The 25,656-nt window shown below is 57.8% G+C and overlaps 1 protein-coding gene across 3 annotated transcripts in view; it reads right to left on the minus strand.

Moving 5' to 3' along the window:
- CELSR1 (cadherin EGF LAG seven-pass G-type receptor 1) overlaps positions 1 to 17,505 on the minus strand; it is a 147,620-nt gene extending 130,115 nt beyond the window's left edge. For 2 of the 3 annotated variants that reach the window (XM_027108004.1, XM_027108003.1), the window contains exon 1: positions 13,502 to 17,496. In XM_027108004.1, coding sequence (XP_026963805.1) covers positions 13,502 to 17,090 — 3,589 coding nt within the window. In that variant the 5' untranslated portion in view covers positions 17,091 to 17,496. Of the gene's footprint in view, positions 1 to 13,501 lie in introns of all 3 variants that reach the window. The other variant, XM_027108006.1, reaches the window with a different exon arrangement.
- Between the last annotated feature and the right edge of the window lie 8,151 nt (positions 17,506 to 25,656).

The raw sequence follows: 25,656 nt of genomic DNA on the forward strand, positions 1-25,656 counted from the left end.
ACACACACACACACACACACACACACACACACACACACACACACACAGAGGCGCACATGCACACACCCCTGACCTCCGATGGCCACGTGCCGGATGCACAGGAAATCTCTCAGAACAATAAACCTTAATATTTTCCATTCTCTCTTCTTTGAAGATTCGGGGGAACTTTCAATTACACATTAGAGAATTTTCCATGCTTAGAAGAGAGGATGAATCGAAAAGGCGACTCGTACAGTCGGGTCCCAGGGCAACAAATCACAAAAGGCAAAGCAGGGTGAGCTCTCATCTTAAAAACATGCTTACCTGCCCTCACACCGACCTTTTGTTCACTACACATCTGGAGGCATGCGCACGTCCACTAAGCCCAAAGGCCACTATGATCTCCTAAGTGAGTAGAGAGTTAGGAGCCTGTGTGATCACAACCGACAGGAAACCTCATCTGGTGTGATATTCAGTCTAATTAGAGGAGCCTGAGGGGAAGAAGGAAAAGGGGAGGATCCTGATGGGTCACTGCCATAAGGGAGACCCTGCTGTGTTCCAGGTGGTCAGGTGGGCAAACCGTGGGTTCCACTGGGAAAGCAGAACTCCATCACCCGATTTAACAGAAAGAAATCAGTTACGTGCCCGAGCACGCAGGCAGGTGCTATAGTGGGTTGAATCGTGTCCCCCAAAAAGATACATCCAGGTCCCAAACGCCGGTACCTGTGAACGTGACCTGATTTGGAAGTAGGTGCTCTGAGGATGTGATAAAGATATAAATTAAGATGAAGTCGTAGAGGAGTGGAATGGGCCCTCAACTCAGTAGGACTGGAGGGACTTCCCTGGCAGTCCAGTGGTTAGGACTCTGCGCTTCCACTATGGGGGGCGCTCGGGTTTGAGCCCTGGTCGGGGAACTAAGATCCTGCGTGCCACACAGCGCGGCCAAAAAACAAAACTCAGTAGGACTGGAGCTCTTACGAGCCAGGAGAAGATGTCGAGACACGCAGGGAGGGGCCAGGTGATAACCGAGGCAAGCAGGCCAGGGTGATGCAGCTGCAGCCCGAGGATCCCGGCAACCCCCGGAAGAGGCAGGAAGCCCTCCAGCTTCAGAGGGAGCGCCTGCCGATACCTTGATTTCTCGGACCTGTGGCCTCCGGACCGTGAGAGAATAAATGTCCGTTGTTTGAAGGCACCAGATACAGCAGCCCCCGAAGCTGACGCAGCAGGTCTGTAACCTTGAAGGACTGGTCCTAACAGAATCGGCCGAGGGCTTCCCTGGTGGCGCAGTGGTTGAGAGTCCGCCTGCCGATGCAGGGGACATGGGTTCGTGCCCCGGTCCGGGAGGATCCCACATGCCGCGGAGCAGCTGGGCCCGTGAGCCATGGCCGCTGAGCCTGTGCTCCGCGGCGGGAGAGGCCACGACAGTGAGAGGCCCGCGTATGGCAAAAAAAAAAAAAAAAAAAAAAGAATCGGTCGACCTCTCACTCAATCTAACATGCAGCCAATCACAAGTCCCTTGGCCTCTTAGGAGGCTTGATCTGAGCCCAGGATGCAGCCTGTAAAAGTCTGTTCGTGAAGCAGAACTTTACAGAAGGTGCAGAGAGAGAGCGCTGGGCGGGGTAAGGAACCCACAACTCACATCCTCTGTGCGCAGCCCCGGCAAAGCTCCAGAGGGAACCAAGAGGCAGCAGAAGCGCCCAGTGGGGAACCTCACACAGAACGGCCCAGAGCAACCCCAAGACGCCGCCAGCGTCTCTGCCCCGGCCCAGACCTTGGAGGGGCAAGGGCTTCCCAGGGGCTGGGAGGGGAGGGGAGGGGAGGGGGAGCGACCCTAATGGGTATGGGGTGTCCTCTGGAGGTGACAGAAACCGTTTAGAAAGAGACAGGTGGTGGCTGCACATCGCTGTGAATGCACCCAATGCCACTGAACTGTCCACTTTGAAATGGCTTATGTTACACGAATGTCACCTCAATAAAAATACAAAAGGAAAGCTCATACCTAATTGCTTACACGCGTCAAAATGCCAACAAAAATACGCCTGGACCGGCACACGTGCCAAGCTGCACTGAACCCGGGACTCGGTCCTGATGGGGGGAGGTGCCGAATGACAGGGTGAGGCTGGGGACAGCAGAACCTGACCCGCACGCGGGAGGGGCAGCAGCGTCCCCGCCCCTCCGCTGGCCTCCTCCCATGCAGCTGGGGACACCCGGGCACCCAGGGACCCTTCTTCTCATCCTGGGCCTTAAAGGTAAGGTACATATTCATCTTTGCGGCTTCTAATATACAGTTAAACACCAAACAGATTTTACTCACGTACCAGACCCAAAATTTATATTAACGTATCTGCCCCTTTTGCTGTGAACGATGTCAAGCCACAGGCTGAACTCAGAAACACAAAGAATGAGACACCCGGGCTCTGCAGAAGGGGCCATCACAACCCAGGACAAGACAAAAGGGATCAGGGCGCAGGTCTCGGGGTGGGGGTGAGGGAACCACAAGGCAAAGGCACCTGCTTCCACTTGTCCAGCACCTGAGTGGCCGGAACAGTTTTGGTTTGTTGGCATTTTCTTAACTGCGGTAAAATGTACGTCAAGTTTAACACCGTAGTCATTTCTAAGTGTACAGCTCAGTGGCATTAAACACGTTACTGTGCCACCATCACCACCCTCCATCTCCATGGCTCTTTTCATCTAGCAAAACTGAAACTTTATACCCATCCAACAAACTTTATACCCATCAAACAAACACCCCCCCCCCCATTCCCTCTTCCCCAGCCCTGGTAACGCCCATTCTACTTTCTATCTCTACGAATCTGACTACCCCAGCAACCTCAACTAATCCTACGATATTCGTCCTCCTGTGTCCGGCTTATTTCAATGAGCACAATGTTCTCAAGGTCCATCCACGTGGTAGCCTGTGTCAGAAATTCCTTCCTCCTTAAGGCTGAATAATATTCCGTGGTATGTGGAGACCACTTTTGCTCATCCGTTCATCCCTCAGTGGACACTTGGGTTGCGTCCACCTTTGGCTACCGTGAATCGTGCTGCTATGAACGCGGGTGTGCAAATACCTGTTTAAGTCCCTGCTTTTACTTCTTTTGGGTGTATGTCCAGAAGCGGAATTCCTGGATCCTGTGGCGATTCTATGCTTAACTTTCTGAGGAACCACCCCACTGTTTTCCACAGCAGCTGCACCATTTCACATTCCCAATAGGGCACGAGGGTTCCGACTCCTCCACACCCTTGTCAACACCTGCTACTTTCTGCTTTGCTCTGTTTTCATAACGGCCACCCTAAAGGTCTGAGGTGGTGTCCCACTGTGGCTCTGATCTGCGTTTTCCTAGTGATCAGTGGTGGTGAGCATCTTTTGTCTTTGGACCATCCGGCTCTCTTCTTGGGAGAAATGTCTATCGTGTCCTTTGCCCGTTGTGTAATCTGGTTGGTTGTTTCTCTGCTGTTGAGTTGCAGGAGTTCTTTACATGTTCTGGATAATATTCCCTTAGCAGATACTGGATATGAAAGTATTTCGTAACAGCTTTTAAACGCGATCATTTCTCAGCACCTGCACGGTACATGGCAAGAAAAAGGTTTCCCAACTCACAGCCCAGGCTGGACCCTTCACTAACAGAATGATACAGGGTAGGAGTCGAGAGGAGGGTCCTGGGCAATGACCCCACCCCCACCCCCATGGGGCACCAAGGCCCAGAGAGGGCCACCCGGACCAGTGTCAGCAATCAGCACGAGGGCATGCCACCCGGGCTTCCTCGCCAGTGGAACCTCCCTCATGCTCCCCGCAATACTGGAGATGGGTCACAACACAGAAGGACGGCTGCTGGGAGGGTGGCCGCACTTGGCCTTTTCCAACGCAGGGCTGCACAGAAGCTGAACTACTTCACGCTATGGAAACGGTCCTGCAACAATCAACTCACAGGGACCTCCCTGGTGGTCCAGTGGTTAGGACTCTGCGCTTCCACCACGAGGGGCAAGGGTCTGATACCTGGTCAGGGAACTAAGATCCTGCCAGCCACAAGGAGCGGCCAAAAAAAAAAAAACCAACTCACTGATAAAAGTATATTGCCTGGCAAGAAAGCTCTTATCTCCAAATGCTTACAGAGCATGTGACTTTACTTACACTACTTGCTGTTAGTTTACCTTAATGAAGTATAACTTAGAGCGGGTATTTTGAAAATCCTAAAAAGATAAGAAAGCTACAGACCCAGCAGTAAAGACAGGTCATAAGAAATGAGAGAAAACTCTTGATTGACAGATGGAGGGAGAGTGGGAGGGAAAGAGGGAAGGCTGGCAGGGGGCTCCCTGAATCTGTGCTCTTGGAGCCGGAAGGCGCCCCGAGGGCACATCAGACAGCTGCTCTGTGTGGGCTCACCCGTGCCCACCTCCCCTGCCTGTGGCTCTGACCCCTGCACTGGCTCTGGCTCCTCCCTGCAGCTGGTGCACACCGGTCCTGCACTCCACACTTTCCTGTGACACAGCTCCACCACAGAAGACCCCATAGAGACTTGGGCACAGCTCCCCAGGACCCCCTGCTTCCCCACCCTGCTCATCCGAGGGAGGGGGGAAGGGCCGAATGCTCCCGTGGAATCAGGCCTGACGCACACACGGCCCTCAGCCCTCCTGTTCTGGGCGATGTGGTCACTCGCACCAAGCTTCCATCCTCAGAATCCCCAAACCTGGGCTCCCCCTTCCAGGGCTCAGCCATTGGCCGAAGGTGGGGATTGAAGCGGGTGGTCACCACAGTAGTTAGAGCACTCAGACACCAGGGTCTGGGCCCGGCCCTCCCCACCACCAGCTCACCGGCCTCAGTCTCTCCGCTGCGAAATGAGGGTTCTCTGAGACCCCAGAGAGATGACGCAGGCAGAGCCCAAGCACACAAGCCGGAACAGCGTGGTGGCCATGCTCTCACGTGACCAGCCCAGGTGCCCCGTCCGGCTCTGAGGCCAGCCTCCTGCACCGTGGGCCGCCTGGTCCTCGAGGGCCAGGCACTGACCCCGGACCGTGAAGCCACAGCAAAGAGGAGGAGGGGGTCCGGTTAGGGAGGGGGGCCATAACCCCCCAGCTCCCCAGAGACAGCACAAGGCATTCGGGGACCCAGAAGTGTCCACCCTTTCAGGAAACGTGACAACAGGTGAGGGGCGGGGCAGCCCATCTCAGGTTCCTGCCTAGAAAATGGAGGGACTGTCACCTCGCCCACAAGATTCATGGAGAAAGGACACCAGCTCACCTGCTCACCTGCAGTTCACCTGCACCGGCAGCTCCAACGGAAAAGCACGTGGAAAGGTGCCCACAAGGCCACTCCCTGCAGCCTCAGCTGCCGCCCTGCCAGGCGCTGAGGATCTGACATAGCGGCGTCCGCCGGCCAAGGGCTAGCACGATGCCCCTTCCACGGGGCCCCCCATCCTCCGTGCGTTCCCAAACCCCTGCACAAGGCCCCCAGCTCCGAGGGACCCCCTGTGTGGGCCCACATGCCCTCCACCACGACGGCAAAGGTTAAAACCCAGTAGCGCAGGGGCTTCCCTGGTGGCGCAGTGGTTGGGAGTCCGCCTGCCGATGCAGGGGACACGGGTTCGTGCCCCGGTTGAACCCCGGTCTGGGAAGATCCCACATGCCGCGGAGCGGCTGGGCCCGTGAGCCATGGCTGCTGAGCCTGCGAGTCCGGAGCCTGTGCTCCGCAACGGGAGAGGCCACAACAGTGAGGGGCCCGCGTACCGCAAAAAACAACAACAACAAAAAAAAACCCAGTAGTGCAGTGGGTGGAAGGCAAGGTTATTGTAACATAGTTTGCCTTTAAAGTAGTTGTTTAAACCACGTGTGGGTCTGTTCGTGTGTAGACATGCATACATGTGTACCTGTGTATATGTGTACGTGTGCGTGTCTGTGTGTTTAAGAAAAAACCATGGCCTTTATCCAGGACATCAAGAGACACTCAACAGAGTGATGAAAATGATAAAGTCTCCTGTTGGGCTTTTCCCAGCTTCGGAATGTTCACGCCCAAAAAGGTGATGAGCCAGGTAGCCGCAAGTTCTTACCTGAAGCAAAAGCAGAACTCAGCCATTGGAGTCTTCCTGAAAACAGCCCATTCCTTCCACCCGGTGCCAAGCCCCCAGCCAAGCATGGAAGGAACTGAGAGTGGCCTGTCCTCTGCACAGGCCCCCTCCCCGCCGCATCTGTCCTCTAAGTGAAGGCAGAAGAGGAGCCCTTGGCCTTGGCACGTGGCCCCTCCCCCCGGACCCCTCTGCATCATTCCATAAATTATCCACAGATTTGCTGAGCACCTACTGTGTGCCGAGCCTCAGGCCTACAGGGCAAAGCAGAGGGGGGCCCGTTGTCCCCAAGAACAAAAGGCTACTTCCCTCTGTCCACCACAACCTGGGTCCCTAACCCGAGTTACCCCGGTTACCCTTCCAAAACAAACATGCAGAAAGGAAGACGGTTATTTACTATCCCTCCTCCACCCAATATCCAAGAAGGGCTTTGATAAGAACCTACGTGCTCAGGTGAGAGAAGAAGAAAAAACCGAAAACTATTTTCCCCCAAGGCTGTGAGTTGAAAAGAATCAAGCCAATCTTCAGAATATTTTCCGCACTCTCTGCCCCCCTTGATAAAATCTACTTCTGTCTGCGTGCAAGTGCCGGCGGCCCAGCCAGACCACACGCCCCGGGGGGCACAGACTCTGCTACCAGGGCCCCGGCACCCATCCTCCCACCCACCCGGTTCCTTAACGGGTTTCTGCTCTCAGGTGTCCAAATGGACAGGTGCGTGCAGCAGCCCACACCAAAGTGGACTTTCAACAGTGACACCAGGTTCTGGACAGACTTGTGGCATCACCAACACCAGTCACTTTTCCAGGTATGATGTCAGCGCCACCCCTCCTTCCGAAGTGCTCATGTGGCTGCAACGTTTCCCGGATTTAAAAAAAACAGTCTCTCTGTCGCCCTCATTGGTACGTGGGGACAGATGGAGACCTCAGGTCACCAGGTAGGCAGTGCTGAGATGGGGAAAGCTGGGTCCTTGTGAGTCAGGTCACCTGTGGCCTTCAGCCCCTGCCCATCCCCCCCCCCCCGCACTCCTGTTCCCGCATCAGGGGTCCCGTGACTCAAAGAGAAGCGGACGCTGCCGTCCCCGCCCCGACTCCTGCAGCCCCATCGACACTCAGCTGGGCCACGGCAGGCCCTTGACTGCCACTGAGGCCTATCCCCCCAGTCCAGTGCCCCCCAAAGGTGCCAGCGCCTGGGACAGATGAACACCTGCGCAAGCAGCAGCGTTGCAGGACGGGCCAGGACGGCTGTGCACGTTAACTGGTCAACCCCTCTTGACTGTCAACTCTGCCTGGGTCCCCATGGCCATCCCACCTTCCCTCTGAGCTTCCCCCACACCCAGCCACTCAGTCCTCTGCGCCTCAAGCCCCACAACACCCCGGCTCTCATGGAGACCATCAAGGACCTCCCCTTGGCTAACCCAAGTCGCACCTCTGTCCTGAGGCTCCCTGAACACCAAAAGCCATCAGCCACTGGTGACCCCGTTCAGGCCCTCACACTCCCTCAGCCTCCAGGGCCTCAGACCCTTGGTTTTGTCCTCCTGCGGGTGGCTATTCCAGCTCCACCTCTCATGCAGGTCCAGCCTGCCTGGGCCCCCCCAGGCTGCACCTGACCCATGTCCCCATCACAGGGGTCCTCTGCCCGAGTGCCCTCCACCCCTGCGGCCATGATGGTCCTCTCTGTCACCCCGGAGGCCACGCTCACCACCTCTGGCTGTGGCCCCAGCTGGTCTCGCCTGCCCAGACCCGAACGTCCAACCGTCTTCACGACAAGGTCAAAGGTGCCCAGCTGCACGGGGTCCAAAGTGGCCTCAGGGTCCTCCCCTGGCGCACGCACATCCTCACCCCATGTTCATCTGCATGTTCCCAAAAGCACAGCCTGAGAGGCGCCATCCCGGGTTCAAATCCCAACGCTGCCACCACAAGCCGGGCGCCCTGGATGCGGGGTCGAGCCTCTGGGGGCCCTGGTCTGCTCCTCGATGAGACGATACCTTCCACCGATGAGGCTGCTGCGGGAGCAGACAGGTAGCACAGGGTCGGGGTGCGGGGGTAGTGGGGGAGGGTCCTAGCACGAGGAGCACGTGGGCTGATCAACTCCACCCTCACCCCCACATCTAACCCCCCAAATCCCCTCCATCCACCCACCCCCCTCAGCAGCTCAGCTGCGGGGGAGGGGATTCAGCTGGCGGGAAGGCATATCACACTCACCTTGGCACAGGGAGTCCCCAGCCCACGCTCCCCTCGAATTCACTTCCCTGTTTATCGACTGTCCCCATCCAACCTCCCTCTCCAGGGCCTGGCACACAGTAGGCCTGGCACACAGTAGGCACTCGATAAACAAATACACACTCCCTTGCTTCTGAGCCAGTGTTCCTGAAAGTGTACTACCAAGTGACTACCTCCAGACACTAAAGCGCTGAGACAGTTAACTAGCTGCCCAAAGTGCCTAACTCTTCCGGGGTAAGTTACGTTACTGGAGAATCCAGCTCGACGACTGACGTGGTTTAAGCTGGTCTGACCCTTTTCCACAGGGTAAGATTCAGCAAAGAAGCATAACGCTTGCCTCCAGACGCTGCCTGGTACGATGCCCACGTCCCTGCTTCCTTGTTGGCCATCACAGTCACTACGATAGCCTGTATTTAACTCGGCAAACACTTTTTAAAACTTTATCAAGCCTGGACGGCGTTATCCCATTGAGTCCCCACCAGAGTAAACGGATAAAGGTTATTCAATCTTGTTATTTCACGACTTCCAGTATTTTCTGACACGTCTGAATGACTCATGGCCCAATCATTTTTACCCCGCAAAATGCTACTTTTCCCACTCCCACTGGCCCACATGCCCACAAGCACGAGGTCATTTTCCACCAAATGCCGGGTTCCATGATGTGCAGCTCACGGCTGGACACCCACAGGGACACACACGTTCAAGTCGAATTTAAAAGGCCCGTGTTACTAAATGACCAACATCTAGAAAAACTACCTAAGGGACTCCACATGTGACAGTCCCGTTGGGTTATCAGCCACGCTGCTTTCTAAAATGCAAACACGGCTCTTATAAACATTCAGAGTACAAAAGCCCCTATCGTAGAATTTTAAATCTCATTCAAAAACTGTCACGTGTAGGGACTTCCCTGGTGGTGCAGTGGTTAAGAATCTGCCCGCCAATGCAGGGGACACAGGTTCGAGCCCTGGTCTGGGAAGATCCCACATGCCCCGGAGCAACTAAACCCGTGAGCCACAACTACTGTGCCTGCGCTCTAGAGCCCGTGAGCCACAACTACCGAGCCTACGTGTCACAACTACTGAAGCCCGTGCACCTAGAGTCTGTGCTCGGCAACAAGAGAAGCCACCGCAAGGAGAAGCCTACACACCACAACGAAGAGTAGTCCCCGCTCGACACAACTAGAGAAAGCCCGTGCACAGCAACGAAGACCCAATACAACCAGAAATAAATTTTAAAATTTTTTTTAAAAAAACTGTCACATATAAAACAAACACCACATATCACTGGATGTTATCTAAAAACGGGAGCAACTTGAATGTGACTATACTCAGAATTCAGAAAATGTCCAGGGTTTTGTCCTTGGTGGGCCACATAAAACCATCAACACTATCTGCTCCCAGTCCAATGATTGTACTAACGCCCCCATCCAGGCAAAAGGAGCTGCCCTCCTCCCAAGCATGTCCATCTTGGGTACCACATACCCCATCCCCCTCCCCGACCCCACCACCCCCGCCCCGGTCCCCGCAATCCTGTGCACCTTCCCAGCGGCTCCACTTCTGGAGGCACCCAGCCCTTCCTGGCATGGCTTCCACAAAACCTAGTGGACAGCTGGGCTCTTCTTTTTATTTATTTATTTACTTATTTATTTTTGGTTGTGTCGTGTCTTTGTTGCTGCGCGCGGGCTTTCTCTAGTTGTGGCGAGCGGGGGCTACTCTTCGTTGCGGTGTGCGGGTTTCTCATTGTGGTCACTTCTCTTGATGCAGAGCACAGGCTCCAGACGCACAGGCTTCAGTAGTTGTGGCACACCGGCTCTGTAGTTGTGGCTCAAGGGCTGTAGAGCGCAGGCTCAGTAGTTGTGGTGCACAGGCTTAGTTGCTCTGCGGCATGTGGGATCTTCCTGGACTAGCGCTCGAATCCACGTCCCCTACATTGGCAGGAGGATTCTTAACCACTGCGCCACTAGGGAAGACCCATGCGCTCTGCTTTCCAGCACCTCGAGGGCGGTAATAATGCGCTAGAGGCCACAGGGTATGGCTGTAAACCCGGGGAAGCCAATCACACTTCACTGAAAATAGCTTGTGAGTTTGAAACCACAGCTTTCCCCATTGTTTCTTTTAAAAAACCTGAGAATCCAAGTCTGGTTAATTCAAAGGCTGACCTTTTTGCTTTGCTGTTGGGAATTACATATTTTATAGTTTCATAGTTTATAATATTTTTTTCTTTGAAGCATTAAATAGTCGTCAGATGGTCAGAGGGTTGTATAGGATCCCAAGGCGCCTACTTAAACCAGGGCAAGGATTCGGCCCTGAAACAATTCAGCTTAGCAACTAATTCCTCAAAACTTTTCTCTTCTGGTGGCGCAGTCGTTAAGAATCTGCCTGCCAATGCAGGGGACACGGGTTCAATCCCTGGCCCGGGAAGATCCCACATGCCGCAGAGCAACTAAGTCCGTGCACCACAACTACTGGGCCCACATGCCAGAACTAGTAAAGCCCGCGCACCTAGAGCCCGCGCTCTGCAACAAGAGAAGCCACTGCAATGAGAAGCCCGTGCACCGCAACGAAGAGTAGCCCCTGCTCACCAAAGCTAGAGAAAGCCCGCGTGCAGTAACGAAGACCCAACACAGCCAAAAATAAATAAATAAATTTATATTTTAAAGAAGTAACTAAAATGAAATACAATTTAAAAAAAAAACCAAAACAGGGCTTCCCTGGTGGCGCAGTGGTTGAGAGTCCACCTGCCGATGCAGGGAACATGGGTTTGTGCCCTGGTCCGGGAAGATCCCATGTGCCGCGGAGCGGCTGGGCCCGTGGGCCTGCGCGTCTGGAGCCTGTGCTCTGCAGCGGGAGAGGCCACAACAGTGAGAGGCCTGCGTACCGCAAAAAAACAAAAACAAAACTCTTCTCTCAGGTAAGAGGGGAGTGTGAAGAGCCAGCTTGTTTTGCTTAGATCTGGGTGGACGCCTGGTGCTCCTGCTTGCCGGCTATGTGACGCTGAGGAAGTGACGTAACACCTCTGAGCCTCAGTCTCTTCATCTGTATAATGGGCAGCCACCTAGTGCCACTCACTTCCCAGGTACCAGAGGAATAAGTGATGGTGTGGGTAAAAGAGTTTACAAAACTGCTTGATATCCAGGCAGAACCCAGCACAAGGTGATCATCACCATCTGGGAGGGTGGACATGAGGCCCCAGTGCCTGACTGACACGAGGGTACGTCACAAGGACTGGAAGCCCAAACTGGATCACTGGGACAATTACATCATAGCATGGAACACCCAACCCACCTTCAACTGTGGTCCTGGCTGTGGTTCCACCCGGTAGGCAAGACGGCCCTCAGTAACTAACCTCTTTTGAACAAAATCCATCTTAAACCCTTTATCCAGCCATCATAGGGGAGGCCACATTCCTGATGTTTCAGACACACAAAACATCCCTGCTCCCGGCATGCACCCATTCCCGCTAAAGCATCATACCCCTGTAAATTCAAAACCCTACGATGTTGCCAAGTCTTTTTTTTTTTTTTTTGGCTGCATTAGGTCTTCGTTGCTGCGCGCAGGCTTTCTCTAGTTGAGGCAAGCAGGGGCTTCTCTTGTTGCAAAGCATGGGCTCTAAGCGCTCGGGCTCAGTAGTTGTGACTCTCGGGCTCAGCAGTAGTGGCTCACAGGCTCTAGAGCGCAGGCTCAGTAGTTGAGGTACACAGGTTTAGTTGCTCCGTGGCATGTGGGATCTTCCCGGACCAGGGATCAAACCCGTGTCCCCTGCACTGGCAGGTGGATTCTTAACCACTGCACCACCAGGGAAGTATCCCCCAAGTCATTTTTATATAGGCTAAATCTTCCATCCACTCTGCTTTATCTAGCAGGTAAAGCAGTACAGGGGGATAAAGAAAGAGAAAATGCAAATGGAAATTTGTGAAAGAGACCTTTTTTCAAAATTGTTGCTGCTCGGAAAATCCATAACCCTGGTTGACAGTTCTCCTTAAAGGCCTATTCCGTATTCTCTACACACATTCACAACTTCACAAAAGCCACAGTATTCACCTACAGACAGACTAGGCTGACAACATCAATGTTGCGGTATCCCATGGCCTCAAAACTGGACCTGTACGTTCCAGATTTTATAAGCAAACTGGAAACTGTTTGCTACCCGATCCTTAGTAAATAAAGAATTACAGCCAAATGCGGAAACAAAATAAATCAGAAAATTAACTTTCTAATTCTTCCAGGGCTCCCATGGGTATGCCGTATTGTAATAATTTATTGTTTAAACAATTCATCTGAAACATTGACTCAACCCACAGATCCTAACCTTTCTTGGTGATAGTCTGGTCTCCTAATTAAAGTCACCTGCCTGCAGGAGTCACTGAGGGTCTCTTTACTGTTCCCCAATCCACCCCCTGGCCCGGCCAAATCCTTCTCTCTCTCTTCCGTGTCCTCCTGTTTGTCCCCCTCTCTGGCCCCGCAGCTCCACCTGACACAGGGAGGTCAGCAGCATGGAGGACCCACCCCTGACTGCCTGGGTCTGGCTGGCTGAGCTGAGACATCCTCCCTCCAGCCCAGAGCGGGCGAGCAGGGTTCCCACACTGGCTCCACCACCAACCCAGGCAGGCCTCTAAGTAACAACCAAATTACAAGTCCACGTCCAGGAGCTGAAGCCAAGATCAAACGAGGCTGCGCTTTCAAAGAGCTCCCACACAGGTGAGCACACTTAAGCCCAACTGTTATAACCTGGAGGAGACAGAAAAGCGACACGAAAGGAACTAACTCCAGCTGTCTTGCAGGGTGACTCAAGGACCCATCCGGCAATTTCCAACGGTACCACCCAAGAACGAATTGGCACATGGGTGCACGGTGACCTCTGACCTTTCCAGACAGGCATGTGGCTGACTACGTAGCATCACCGAGCCAACCAGACGCTCAGACGACCCCCGAGACCGGGTTTCACAGCACAACTCGGGAGCCAGACCCTCTGAGAAAAGCCCAGGAAGCCCTGGTCTTGAACCTGAAGAAGCCCAGGCCTGCTCCCAGCAAAAACGCTGAGGGCAGCAGTGCGGTGCCCCTCTCACTCGCTCGGCCCGGTTGAGGAGCACGTCCTGGGCTAGTGGTATCCAACCATCCAACCAGAGGCCACAAATCCCCAGAGCTACCCGGGCCCTGCCTGACTGCGCCCCGGCAAGCTGGGCGGGCTCAGGGCAGGTCCCCGCAGCTCTCCAGGTGGCCCCGCGGAGCCCCCAGGGCCACTCACCAGAAACAGACACCTCCATGAGCGCCTCCAGAGGCCGGTTGTTGTTCAGGTCGGGGCTGAGCTGCAGCTCGCCCGAGGCGGGGTCCAGCAGCAGCAGCTGGAGCTCGTTGCCCTGCAGGAAGGTGTAGTTGAGGCTGTCCAAGAGGTCAGGGTCATGGGCCGGGATACGGCCAATCACACCAGTGGGGAAGCTGTTGGACTTATTGGTGACATAGTTGTTGAAGAGGATCTGGAAGTCCGGCAGCACCGGCGGGTTGTCGTTCTGGTCCACGAGGTGGATGCGCACCGTGGCCCGGCTCACCAGGGGGGCCGACGTGGCCTGCACCACGAGCACGTACTCCCGCCGGGCCTCAAAGTCCAGCTCGACCAGGGCACGCAGGTCCCCACTCAGCAGGTCAAGCTGGAAGACCTCAGGCACGTTGCCTTCCACGATCTGGTACATGATCTGGGCGTTGGGGCCTTCGTCGGGGTCACTAGCTCGAATCCTCGCCACCACGGACCCCACCGGGCTGTTCTCCTCCACAAACAGCTCCAGCTCGTCCCTCTCAAACACCGGAGGGTTGTCGTTAATGTCCAAGACGGTCACCTGGATTTCCACGGAGGCGCTAAGGGGCACCGGGCTACCCCGGTCCACGGCCAGGGCACGAAGATTATACACGGCCACGTTCTCCCGGTCCAGCCGGCGCTGGGTGCGGATCACGCCAGATGTGGGCTCAATGTAGAAGTCCCCATCGCCGTCGTCGCCGCCCTGGAAGGTGTACAGCAGGCGGCCATTGGGGCCCGAGTCCCGATCCGTGGCCGAGACCTGGAGGACGCTGGTTGACGGGGGAGCATCCTCGAAGACGGAGCCCTGGTACAAATCCCGCAGGAACTGCGGGACGTTGTCATTGGCGTCCAGGACGAGGATCTCCAGGGAGGTGGTGTCGGACTTCTGAGGGACACCATTGTCCCGAGCTGTGATGCCCAGCGTGTAGGCGGCCTGGCTCTCGTAGTCCAGCTCTGTCACGGTGTAGATGGTGCCGGTGTCGGGGTCGATTCGGAACTGCGGCACGGGATCCTCCAGCACGTAGGTGATGCGGGCGTTCTCGCCGGTGTCCTCGTCGGTGGCGCTGATGGTGGCGATGGAGGTGCCCACGGGCCGGTCCTCGCTGACGCTCACGGTGTAGTGCGAGCTCTGGAAGACCGGCCGGTGGGTGTTGGCGTCGGTGACGTTGATGAAGACCTGCGCAGTGTGAGCGCGCATGCCGTCTGATGCCGTTACCGCCAGCACGTACTGCCGTTCCTGCTTGTAGTCCAGCGGCAGCGCCAGCGTGATGAGGCCGCCGCCGCTCTGGCTGCTGAGCGCAAAGCGGTTCCGCGTGTTGCCGCCGGTGAGCTGGTAGGTGATCACACTGTTAGCATCCCGGTCGAGGGCCCGCAGGGTCAGCACGCTGCTCCCCACGGCTGCGTCCTCGTTCAAACGCAGCTCGTACACGGGCTGCGTGAACATGGGGTCGTTGTCATTTACGTCCAGCACCGTGATGGCCACGCTGGCGGAGGAGCTCATGGGCGGTGAGCCGTGGTCCACCGCCTCCACCCCGAAGCTGTAATGCTCCAATTCCTCACGGTCCAGCTCCGCACACACGGTGATCCAGCCCGAGCTGTTGTGGATGTGGAAAGGGAAGTCCGCGGCCGAAGCGGGGTCTTGGGGCCCAGCACCGCCACTGCCCACGGAGGCCGAGGCGGTGTCCACCAGGCGGTAGCGCAAACGCGCGTTCTCACCCGCGTCTGCGTCCACCGCCTGAATGTGCAGAACCGAGTGGCCCAGAGGCACGTTCTCCAGCACGGCTGCCTGAAAGGGGCTGCTCACAAATATGGGGGCGTTGTCGTTCACGTCCAGCACCTGCACCGAGACCAGCCCCGAGGAGTTGATGAGTGGAGGCCGGCCCCCGTCCTGGGCCTTGATGCGCAGCGTGTACTCCCGGATGGCCTCGAAGTCCAGGGGGTTGATCACATCCAGGCTGCCGCTCAGCGAATGCAGGTAGAACTGCCCCTTGAGGTTCCCGCTGATGATGCTGTAGTGTATGGCCGCGTTCTGGCCCTGGTCCCGATCTGTGGCCTGCACTCGCAGCACGGGCGTGTTGACTGCCACGTCCTCGGGCACCTGGACTACATAGCGCTTCTCGCTGAACTGGGGGTAGTTGTCGTTCTCGTCCTCCACCACGATGTGCACGGTGGCAGTGGCACTGAGCGGGCCCGGGTTGCGGCCCTGGTCGTTGGCCTCCACCAGCAGCTGGTAGGAGGCCTCTTCCTCCCGGTCCACCACGGCCCGGGTGCGCACTACGCCCGAGCGCTCGTCGATCTCGAAGACACCACCCGCGCCCTCCAGCAGCCGGTAGCGCATATTGGCGTTGGAGGGCGCGTCGCCGTCGGTAGCGCGGATGGTCAGAACCTCGTAGCCCACCTCCAGGTTCTCGCGCACTCTCTCGCGGTACTCAGACTGCTCGAAGACCGGACTGTGGTCGTTGGTGTCGCTGACTGTGACGGTGAGGTAGGTGGCGGCCGAGCGCCGAGGCGAGCCGTGGTCCACAGCGCTCACTTTGAGTACGTGCGTGTCCTTGGTCTCGCGGTCCAGCGCGCGGGCGGTGCTCACCAAGCCCGTGTCGGAGTCGATGAGGAAGTAGCCATTGGAGCGCTCATCGAACAGCGCCTCCATCTGGTAGCTCAGGCGCCCCGCCTCGCCCTCGTCCGGGTCGTGCGCGCGCAGCTCGATGACCGCGGTGCCCGCCGGCTCGTTCTCAGGCACCGACACCTGGTAGCTGGGCAGCTGGAACTGCGGGGTAGTGCTGCCGCCAGCGCCCCGCCGGGCCCGCCGCGCCGCCCCCGCCCCGACCTGAGGCAGGCTTGGCGGCGACAGCGATGGGGAGGGTGTCCCCGAGGCCGCCTCCAGCGCCAGCTCCACCCGGATGGTGCCGGCCGCGCGCCGCAGGGCACAGAGCAGGCGCAGGCGGGCCGAGCCACCAGGCGGCAGGCAGACAGGGCGGCGTGGGCAACGGGACCCGGCGAGCGGCGGGCAGCCGCAGGCGGGGAAAGTGGTCAGGGCCTCGAGCGCCGAGTGCAGCGTGGCCCCGCCGCCGCCGGGTCCCGGGAAGCAGAACACCGCGCCGGGGCCAGGCACCGTGAGCAGAGCCCGCGCGCGCAGCTCCGCGCCGGGAGCTCGTCCGCGCCGGGGCCGGGCGCTGCAACCGGGACCGTGCGCGCGTGCCCGCAAGCGGAGGCTCAGCGCCGTCTGGGCGCTACGGGCAGCCAGGCGGACATGCAGCGGCAGCGGGCGTCCCCCCAGGCGCGCGCAGCCCCGGAGCCCCGCGCCCGGCCCGCGCCGCCGCCCCGCCAGCCGCCCGTCGCGGCTCACGTCCAGCAGCTCCCGCAGCGCTCGGGGCGTAAGCGCCGCGTCCAGCGCATAGGTCCAGCCGGGCCCGAGGGCGAAGGCGCGGGCCCCGCCGGGCACTCGCAGCTCCCAGGCTGCCGCTCGAAGCCCCAGCACCGGTAGGGCGGCGACCGCAGCCAGGAGCAGCAGCGCGGGCAGCACGGGCGGCGGCGGCGGCGCCATAGCCCGGAGCCCGAGCCCGAGCCGGGCGCCCGAGCACAATCCATGCACCCGGCGCGGCTCCGCATCCACCCGGCGAGGCCGGGGGGCGGCTCCCGCGCGGCCTGTGCCGGGCCCTCGGGGCGGCTCGCGCCCCGCCTCCCCGGGGGCCCTGGCGGGGACACCGGGGGCCGGGCTCCCGGTCTCCCCCGCAGCTTCCACTTCGAGAGCACTTTGCGAAAGTTTGCGAAGTTGGTTTCAAGATGGCTCCTCCGCGCGTCCCGGGAGGGCGCCGCGCATCAACCTGCGGTGGCGGCGGCTCTAGGTGGCTCCAGGTGGCTCCCGCGCTGGCTCGGCAGGGCGGCGTGGGAAGCAGGGCGGGCCCGGAGAGGGGCGAGGGCTGCGCTCCTGGAGCGGGCTGGGCCGCACCGCGCTGCTCAGACCCCGGCGGCCGGCTGCTGCCTGGGCGGTGCGCTCGGCCCGCGCCCCCAGCGCCCGCGCTCTCCCCGCCCCTGGCCAGGCCCGGCCCCGCCCCCGGCCCCGCCGCGTATTGTTCAAACCGGGGGGCCGGGGGGCCGGCCCGGAGGTGCGCGCCGGGAGAATCGCTATGGAGACGCGGGGGCGCAGCGGTGACGGGGACGGGGGGCCGGGTTCACTCCCGGGCGGCCTCCCCTCCCGGCCTCCCTGGTGGGCGGGGCCGAGGGAGCAGGGCCGGGAAAGGCGGGCTGGGGGGCCTGGTGCGGCTACTGCAAGTGAGGCGGTGGCTCCACTCGTCGGGTGCTGGACGCGGCCAAAGCCCCCCACCCCAACCCGGCAACACTGATCCGCGGAGTCCGCCGCCCCGGCCTACGCGCGGGTTGGACCCGGGAGGGGAGAGGGAAGGGTGCGGAGGTTCCGTGGAGAAGGTCGGGTCTCCCCGCGGCGGCTGCTGGGGGGCGCTTACAGAGTTACAGCAAAATGCCGGAGGCTAAAGTGCTTTACCCGACAAAACTTCCCTGGACTTTGAAATTCTATAGGCAGCTAACCGGATTCGGGTCCCACTGGGTTTAAAACGAAACTTTTAATCTGAAAGAAAAACAGTCCGGGTTGACACTTGGGATTGGAGCTGGGGATGGCGGAGTTGGGGACGGCGGAGGCGAGCTCGTCTCCCGCGCGTGCGACCAGCCTGAGCGCTCCGTTCGGGGTCGCGCGGTCCAGCCCCGGGGCCCCTCGGCTACTGCCGCAGCGCGGCGGCCGCGGGGCCGCCGGGAGGCGGCGTGGGGCGGGGAACCGAGGGGGGGGAACTTAGAACTCCGAGACAGCACGCCGTCTCCTGTGGGGAACAGCCCGGGAAGGGAGTTTTAGAACTGAGATGCACACCAACGCCTCCTGCGGGGCGCAGATTGGGGGTGCTGGCGCTTTAGAACTAAACGGTACCTGCCCCACCTCTTGCGGGGTGCAGCCTGGGGGCGGGGGATTAGTACTGTGAGACACCCCTCCTCCTCCGGCGGGGCTTTAGGACTGTGCCACCGCCGGGTGGGGAGATGCACTTGTCGTCCGTAGAGCTCTGGATGCCAGAACCCACTCTAGACCGTCGGCCTCCCAGCGGTCTGGGGGCGGTGGGGAGCGGGGCGGAGTCTCTGCTTCGACAAGGCCCCTCCCGGCCCCAGCAGCGTTCGGGGTGGGAGATGTCGCGCACTCGTTTCCAGAGCAGGTTTTTCTGACCTGGGGGCGGCCGCCGCATTTCCGAGCTGAGGTGCAGATAGGTGTGGAGCTGGGGCACAAAAAAATAAATCAGTAAGTAAACTCGACCAGTATTTTTGAAAGTTGCTGAATACAATGTTTTGGGGTTGAAGCCAAATATAAACATTCTCTTCCCATTAGCAAAGATTTGAAGACGTTATTGTTGACCTAAAAGGTAGATTTGCTTTGGACCCTTTTAATCTGGGAGTTTCCACTGGCAAGCCCAGCAGGGAAATTGGCGGGGAGGGGCAAGTCCATCCCTTAAATGTGGCTGTCCAGGACCTCCCCGGACTGCCCCTTCGTCTTCCTAGGAGGGGTCAGAGGGCAGCAGTTTTAGGGTCAGGAAGGCAGGGAGGACCCTCCCCATCCCGGCCTCACCGTGGAAAGCTCCCAGCCGGAGTGAAGGGGAGGCGGCGGTGTGGGGGGGGACCCCGGGACCCCTGCTGGAGAACCCCTAGAGTGCTTATTTCGCAACAGGGACTTTGAATAGGGTGGGTTGGGTTTAAATCAACAAAAGGTTCTGTTGCACTGCCCTTGATGGTTTTTGAAAATTCAAACGCAGTGAATGAGTTTGGGTGTAGGCTTGCTATCCTGGAATAAGACACCTGCCCGCTGCAAGGGAATCGCAGGGACCCACTTCCTGGTCCCAGGGGCTGGGAGAGGAACACAGGGACAGACCTTGCTAACGGGATGCCCAGCAAAAGGCCGAGAGACAGATGATGGTTCCATTCACATACAGGTCAGAAGCAGGCTCGCCCCACCACACTGTTTAGCATGCGTGCAGCCAGGGAAAAGGTGAAGCAAAGCAAGGGCATGCTGTGAGTGTGGTCAGGAGCAGGGCTGGGGAGCGGGGCATGGCCGCTTCCACACCTGAGGGTTGGCCAAGTGTTGGCTTTGCGATCTTACGTTGCACTCTACATGCATGCTTCATGTACTTTTCGTATGCGTGCTACGGTCCAGAATTTTCGAGGGGGGTAGGAGGAAGGAATTAAAAACAGGCTGCAGCTTGTGACACGACTTCAGGGCGATCCAGTTGCTTCAGCAGGACAGAAATCACGAGTCTGAAATGGCTGGCGTCTTAGCGTGGTCGAGTTCCAATTCTGCCACTATCTAGGTGTGTAAGCTTCGCCAGGGCCTAACTCCTCATCTAACTGGAGATAACAAAGAGTCTAGATTCCTAACATTGTTGGAGGATTAACGAGATCTTTTGCATAAAGAGGCTGGCCTGGGCCCGGCTCAGGTGCAGACCTACTGTGGGTAACCTTGACTGTTGTGTCACTGTCAAGGAGCACGTGATCACAGGGCTTCATCCCTGCCTCCAGGGATGTGATTGAAATTGTGAATTGAATGGTGTGTGCACCATCGTGCCTGTGGAGAGGCAGGGGCTGTAGCTTTCATCCGGTTTCCGGGGAGGTCTGTGCTTCGCTCCTGACGCTGTCCACCCAGACTGTTCGTAGAAAGTGATCCCGGGCCCAGGAGGGGAAGACACGTGCCCGGGGCTACAGGAAGGGGTGCGACATGGCGGTGGCCTGTCCAGCACCACCTGAGGGGCTGAGTCCTGTTCACCTGCCCTTCTCCCTTGGGGGTGGGTGGACGCAGCGGTCTCTCCTGTGTCCCCCTGAGAGCCGCTGGCAAAAAGAGGCCGCACCTCTCCCACTGTTTGTGCGTCTGGAGGGTCTGCCACCCCTCCTCGGGCTCAGTGAATCGTAATTGGTGTTTAGATTTTGCATGCACCCCTGAGGTGTTTCACGTGAACCGCATGCTTTTAAAAAATAAAAATAGAATTTTTTTAAAAAGGCAGAAGTTGAGCTTCCCTGGTGGCGCAGCGGTTAAGAATCTGCCTGCCAACGCAGGGGACACGGATTCTAGCCCTGGTCCGGGAATATCCCACGTGCCACGGAGCAACTAAGCCCGTGCACCACAACTACTGAGCCCGCGTGCCACAACTACTGAAGCCCACGTGCCTAGAGCCCGTGCTCCGCAACAAGAAAAGCCACAACAATGAGAAGCCCACGCACCGCAACAAAGAGTAGCCCCCGCTTGCCACAATTAGAGAAAGCCCGCGCACAGCAATGAAGATCCAACACAACCAAAAAAATTAAAAAAGAAAAGAAAAAGGCAGAAGTTATGGGTTTCTAGTGTTGTACATGTTCTAAAAAGGAGCTCAAAACGCTTTTTGCCAGGGGCTTGAACCAGAGCCCGCATGAATTCTGGAATCTGTTCCTTACACAATAAATTCCTGGGCCAATCTTTAAACAGAGAGGAAGGAGCTAAAAGAAACACCCTATTGGTGAAAGTGGAAAAGCAAGTCCAGGCCTGGGCCCCACTTCGCCCTTTTTTTTAGAATTCAGAGGGAACACCCTCTTGGGCGCAGTGTTCATCACCCCCCTCCTCTCCGTGCCCCTCACCTTTGGTGGGGTTTGACTTGTGGAAAATTGTGAAAGTTAAAACATGGAACAAAAGCAGGACCTTGACTTAATTAGAGGTTAATGGAATCAAGGGGATGGAGGGAATTTAGACCCTCACGGAGCACATCGTACGTACTCGCGCTTCCCTGAAAGACCCAGATAACGTTAGGACAAAAAAAGAGAATTGTTTTTCTGCTTGGAAGTTGCAGAGCCTCCAAATACAAATGCTGGGGTTTCTTTTGGGCTCCCAGGCCCTGAGCCTGGGGTGTGTGGCCTCAGGGGACCTTGGGTGAAGCCCCCTCCAGGGAGGCCATCTCCTGCAGGTGCTCCTGAGAGGCCAGCACCTGACTAGCCCGTGCCCGGTCCATCACCAACAGGCCTCAGCTCTGAGAAGGTTCTGGAAGGTTCTGGAAGCTGGCATGGGCAGGGCTTGGAGTCGCAACCTCCAGACTAACTGGAAGTGCTGTGAGCATGGAGGTGATGGGCACAGGTCTCATGTCCAAGCTGCCACTGCAACTCTAGGGGAGCCGGGGTGGGGGGCACGGCGGGAGGCAAGGTGCCTCTCCTCTACCCTGGCCCCCCCCACACACACTGAGCCAGTCCCACCTCAGGCTACACTGGCCTCTAGTGGCCAAGCAGAGTCTCTGCCCTACCTAGCACAGATGCCCACCCAGCTCACAGATGGCAACAGGCCCAAGCTCTGGGCGGCCCGTGCACACGCAGGCACTACAGGCCCGACAGTGTGCAGGCCCTGCTGACCCTGAGTAGGCCGGGCACACTGCCTGGCGCTCCTGGGACTCTGCAGGGTGAGGGGGCCCACTCTGTAGGACACTTGGCAAACTGAGGCACAGAGCACATGGCATGGGGTGGGCGTTGCTGGAACACAAACTCCGTCTTCTCGTCCCCGGGTCTGGTCACCAGCCCCCAGAGAATGACCTGAGCTGGCAGACAAGGAGGGTCCACTCAGTACCTGAGCACCTGGAAGGCACAGGTGCTGCATTTGGGGGAGGCGGCTGGTCCGAAGAGGTCTCCCAAGGACCCAGGAAGGCCACGAATGGCAGGAACAGCCCCCAGTGGGAGACCGCTTCGTGCGCAGATGGGAAAGGGGGACACAGACACCACCTGAAGATTCAGCATTTCACCAGAGTCCGCGGTGGCAGGTGTCCTTTTTCTGTTATCATTGTTACCGACATCATCATCATCGTGTTTCCTGCCCCCCTCCCCACACAAACATTATCACGAAGCCAGTTCTGGGAAGCACTATTGTCTCACCTGGATTATTTTTCTCCTTCACGTTCCTCTTTTTTTTTTTTTTAAGAGATATATTTTACAAATTCCCTCTTTTTAAAATGTACAGCTCAATGCTTTTTAGCCTATTCACAAAGTTGTGCAACCGTCACCACTGACAAATTCCAGAACATTTCATCACCCTAGAAAGAAGCCCATGTGCATTAGCCGTCACTCCTCCTTCTCCCCTTGGCCCCGGAAGCCACAAATCCACCTTCTGTCTCTATGGATCTGCCCGTTCCAGACATTTCATATCAATGGAATCACACGACACGTGGCCTTTTGTATCTGGCTCCATCCCCACAGCATAATGATTTCAAGGATCGCCTGGGTTGTAGCCTGTGTCGGTGCTCCGTTCCTTTTCCTGGTTGAGTAATATTCCTTTGTATGAATAGACCATGGTTTGTTTATCCATTCATCACCTGATGGATATTTGCATTGTTTCCACTTTTGGACTATTTTGAATAATAGCGGAGAAATAAAAGGCAAGGTGCATCTCTCTGCAAAATTGCACACAAAATCTTTTTTGAAATTTTTCTTTATTTTTATGTTTTGACAATGTGACCACAACCATGCTGTCATCAATGGCTCACAGGGGACTTTCCTTGGGGGCTTTCTTCGGTTCCTGATGGGTACAGGAAAGGGCACTAAAGGTGCCCTGGGTGGGATTGGGGTGAGGCCGGGAAGCTGGTGGCCTCTTGCCCCCTCCCCAATGCCATCACCGTCCTCATCAACCAGCAGCCAATGGCAGGGGATCCCCCAGCTGCCCAGTACCCTGCCCCGGGCTTCCCCTTCCCTTCATTCATTCATTCGTTCATTCATTCCATGTCCGCTCAATACCGTGGTGAATACAACAGGCAACACCCTGACCTCATGGACAATTATCCTTGTGGGAGAATATAGACAGTAAATATAAGGAAATATTCCTCTTCAGGTGAAAGAAATACAGTAGAATAATGGAGACAGATGGGAGGGCTATCTGGGGGAGGTGATCTGGAAGGACCTCCTGGCCAGGTGACAAAGGGGCAGAGACTGAAGTGGTGAGAACCTGGCCTTGGGAACTTCGGTGGGAAGCACAGTCAGGCAGGGAAGACAGCAAGTGCAAAGGCCCTGAGGCGGGAGGGTGTGTGCTGGGGCGTTTGAGGCTGGTGTGGGCGGAGGACAGGGAGTGGCAGGGGTCCTGGGCTGCCAGGGCTGTGGTTTTCCTGAGCATCTGACAGAAAGGCGTCAGGCAGCTGAGAGCAGGAGAGAGCAGTGCGGTGACGTATGCTTTCAAACCATCACGCTGGCTGATTGGAGGCGGTTGGAGAGGTTCTGGGAGGCCACAGCACAGGCATCCTGAGCGGGACTGATGGGGGACGTGGAGGAGGGAGAAGTGGCCGCAGGTGGGCTGGGGTTTGGAGGTTTGGAGGGGACTCAGCAGGACTTGCCCGTGGAGTGGAAGTGGCACGTGAAAGAAATAGAGACGCCAAAGCTCCCCCAGAGGCTGGCCTCAGCGACGGGCAGTGTGTGATCCACGTTACCCCCCCCCACATCCCCACGTCCACGCCGTCTTCCCCTGACGCGCCGGGGGCATCACACCGTGGTGCTTCTTCCACTGAGCCTTTTTTTTTTTTTGCGGTACGTGGGCCTCTCACTGCTGTGGCCTCTCCCGTTGTGGAGCACAGGCTCCGGACGCTCAGGCTCAGCGGCCGTGGCTCACGGGCCCAGCCGCTCCGTGGCATGTGGGATCTTCCCGGACCAGGGCACGAACCCGCGTCCCCTGCATCGGCAGGCGGACTCTCAACCACTGCGCCACCAGGGACGCCCCACCAAGCCTTTTTGTCTCCACTAAAGGGCCACAGTGCATCAGCTCAAACACTCAGGTGGGAAAGTGTCCGGTGAGAAGCACCGTGAGCGGCACCCCTCGGGGGCTGCAGGGAGGCGGAGATGGAAGAGGCCCCGTGTCTCCCTCGGGAAGCTTCCACCTACCCACGTCCCTCTTGAGGGAAGAGGGGCACCAGGAGGCACCCCCTCCTTATGTATTTCTCTCCCTCAACTTGCAGTACTTTTCCGGGGTAGGGGGAGATGGGCACGTGATGGTAGGCAAGATGATTCCATTAATGATGGTAAAGACAGTTCCCCAATCCTAATTATATCTTCTTAAAACATAGAAAAATACAAAGAAAGCTCTCCCTCCCAAGGTCACGAAGCCTGGGAGCCAACCCTGTCCCTCTGCCCCTCCTCTGCCTGAGTCCCTTTCCCCAGGGCCTCGGAGACGAAAGCATGACACAGGGAGGGGAATGACACCGGTGAATGCCCCAACTCCAGGGAGCAGGGGCTGAAAGATTGCCGCTACTTTTGCTGTATTCCAGCAATGGGATGTCCGCTCGCCCCAGCCCCTTAGCGACAGCACCAGAGCCCAGCCATCCGCTACATGGACGTGTTAGAAACACAGCCCAGGCCTCCAGGCTCTGGCCACCCAGAGCCAGTGGAAAGGGCAACTGACAAGGAACAGGGGAGGGAGCTGCCCCTCGGGGAAGCCGGGGCAGGACATGGGGCAGAGGGCTGCCCCGTCCATCAGGCGAAGCCTGACCCCAAGCAGGAAGGAAGTGGCCAGCTCTGTGCTTCCCGCAGGGTTTGGGGACGGAAGGCCACCCCAATTCCAGGGAGCATGGGGACTTTGGCCATCTGGAACCTGGGAGATGGGGCAAGGGAGGGGCATGACTGAGACCCGTGTGGTCTTCCGGGCAGGAGGTGCCAGCCTGGAGGAGCCACCAGTGCCAAAGGGCTCCTGGTCACCAGTCTTGCCGGAAAGAAAAGACAAGCTAAGGAAACCCTCTTTTCATAGAGGCCTCTTCCTTGCAGGGTCAGCCAAGATCCTCAGGGGAGAAGCTGACCTGAGGTCACGGGGGCTCTGGGCATCATCTGGGGTGCTTGGGGACACAGGGGGGCACTGGCTCTGACCTGGGCAGCAGGCGAGCCCTGGGGCTCCCAGCCCTGCTGGCAGAGGAAGGCCCTCGCCGGGGCCGGGCGGCGATGAGTCATGACCCGCTGGAACCCGGCAAGCGTGCTGTGATCTGCAGCTCCTCAAAGCGAGCGACCCCTGCCCAGATCAAAAGGAAAGAAGATGGATGAGGACACTATAAATAGGCCAGAGCCACCGGGCGGCCTCCAGGGTGCAGGGGGTGTGA

This window comes from Aethalodelphis obliquidens, unplaced genomic scaffold (genome assembly GCF_003676395.1).
Source record: "Aethalodelphis obliquidens isolate GAN/ISIS:26980383/991018 unplaced genomic scaffold, ASM367639v1 scaffold8, whole genome shotgun sequence".
Lineage (NCBI taxonomy): Eukaryota > Metazoa > Chordata > Mammalia > Artiodactyla > Delphinidae > Aethalodelphis > Aethalodelphis obliquidens.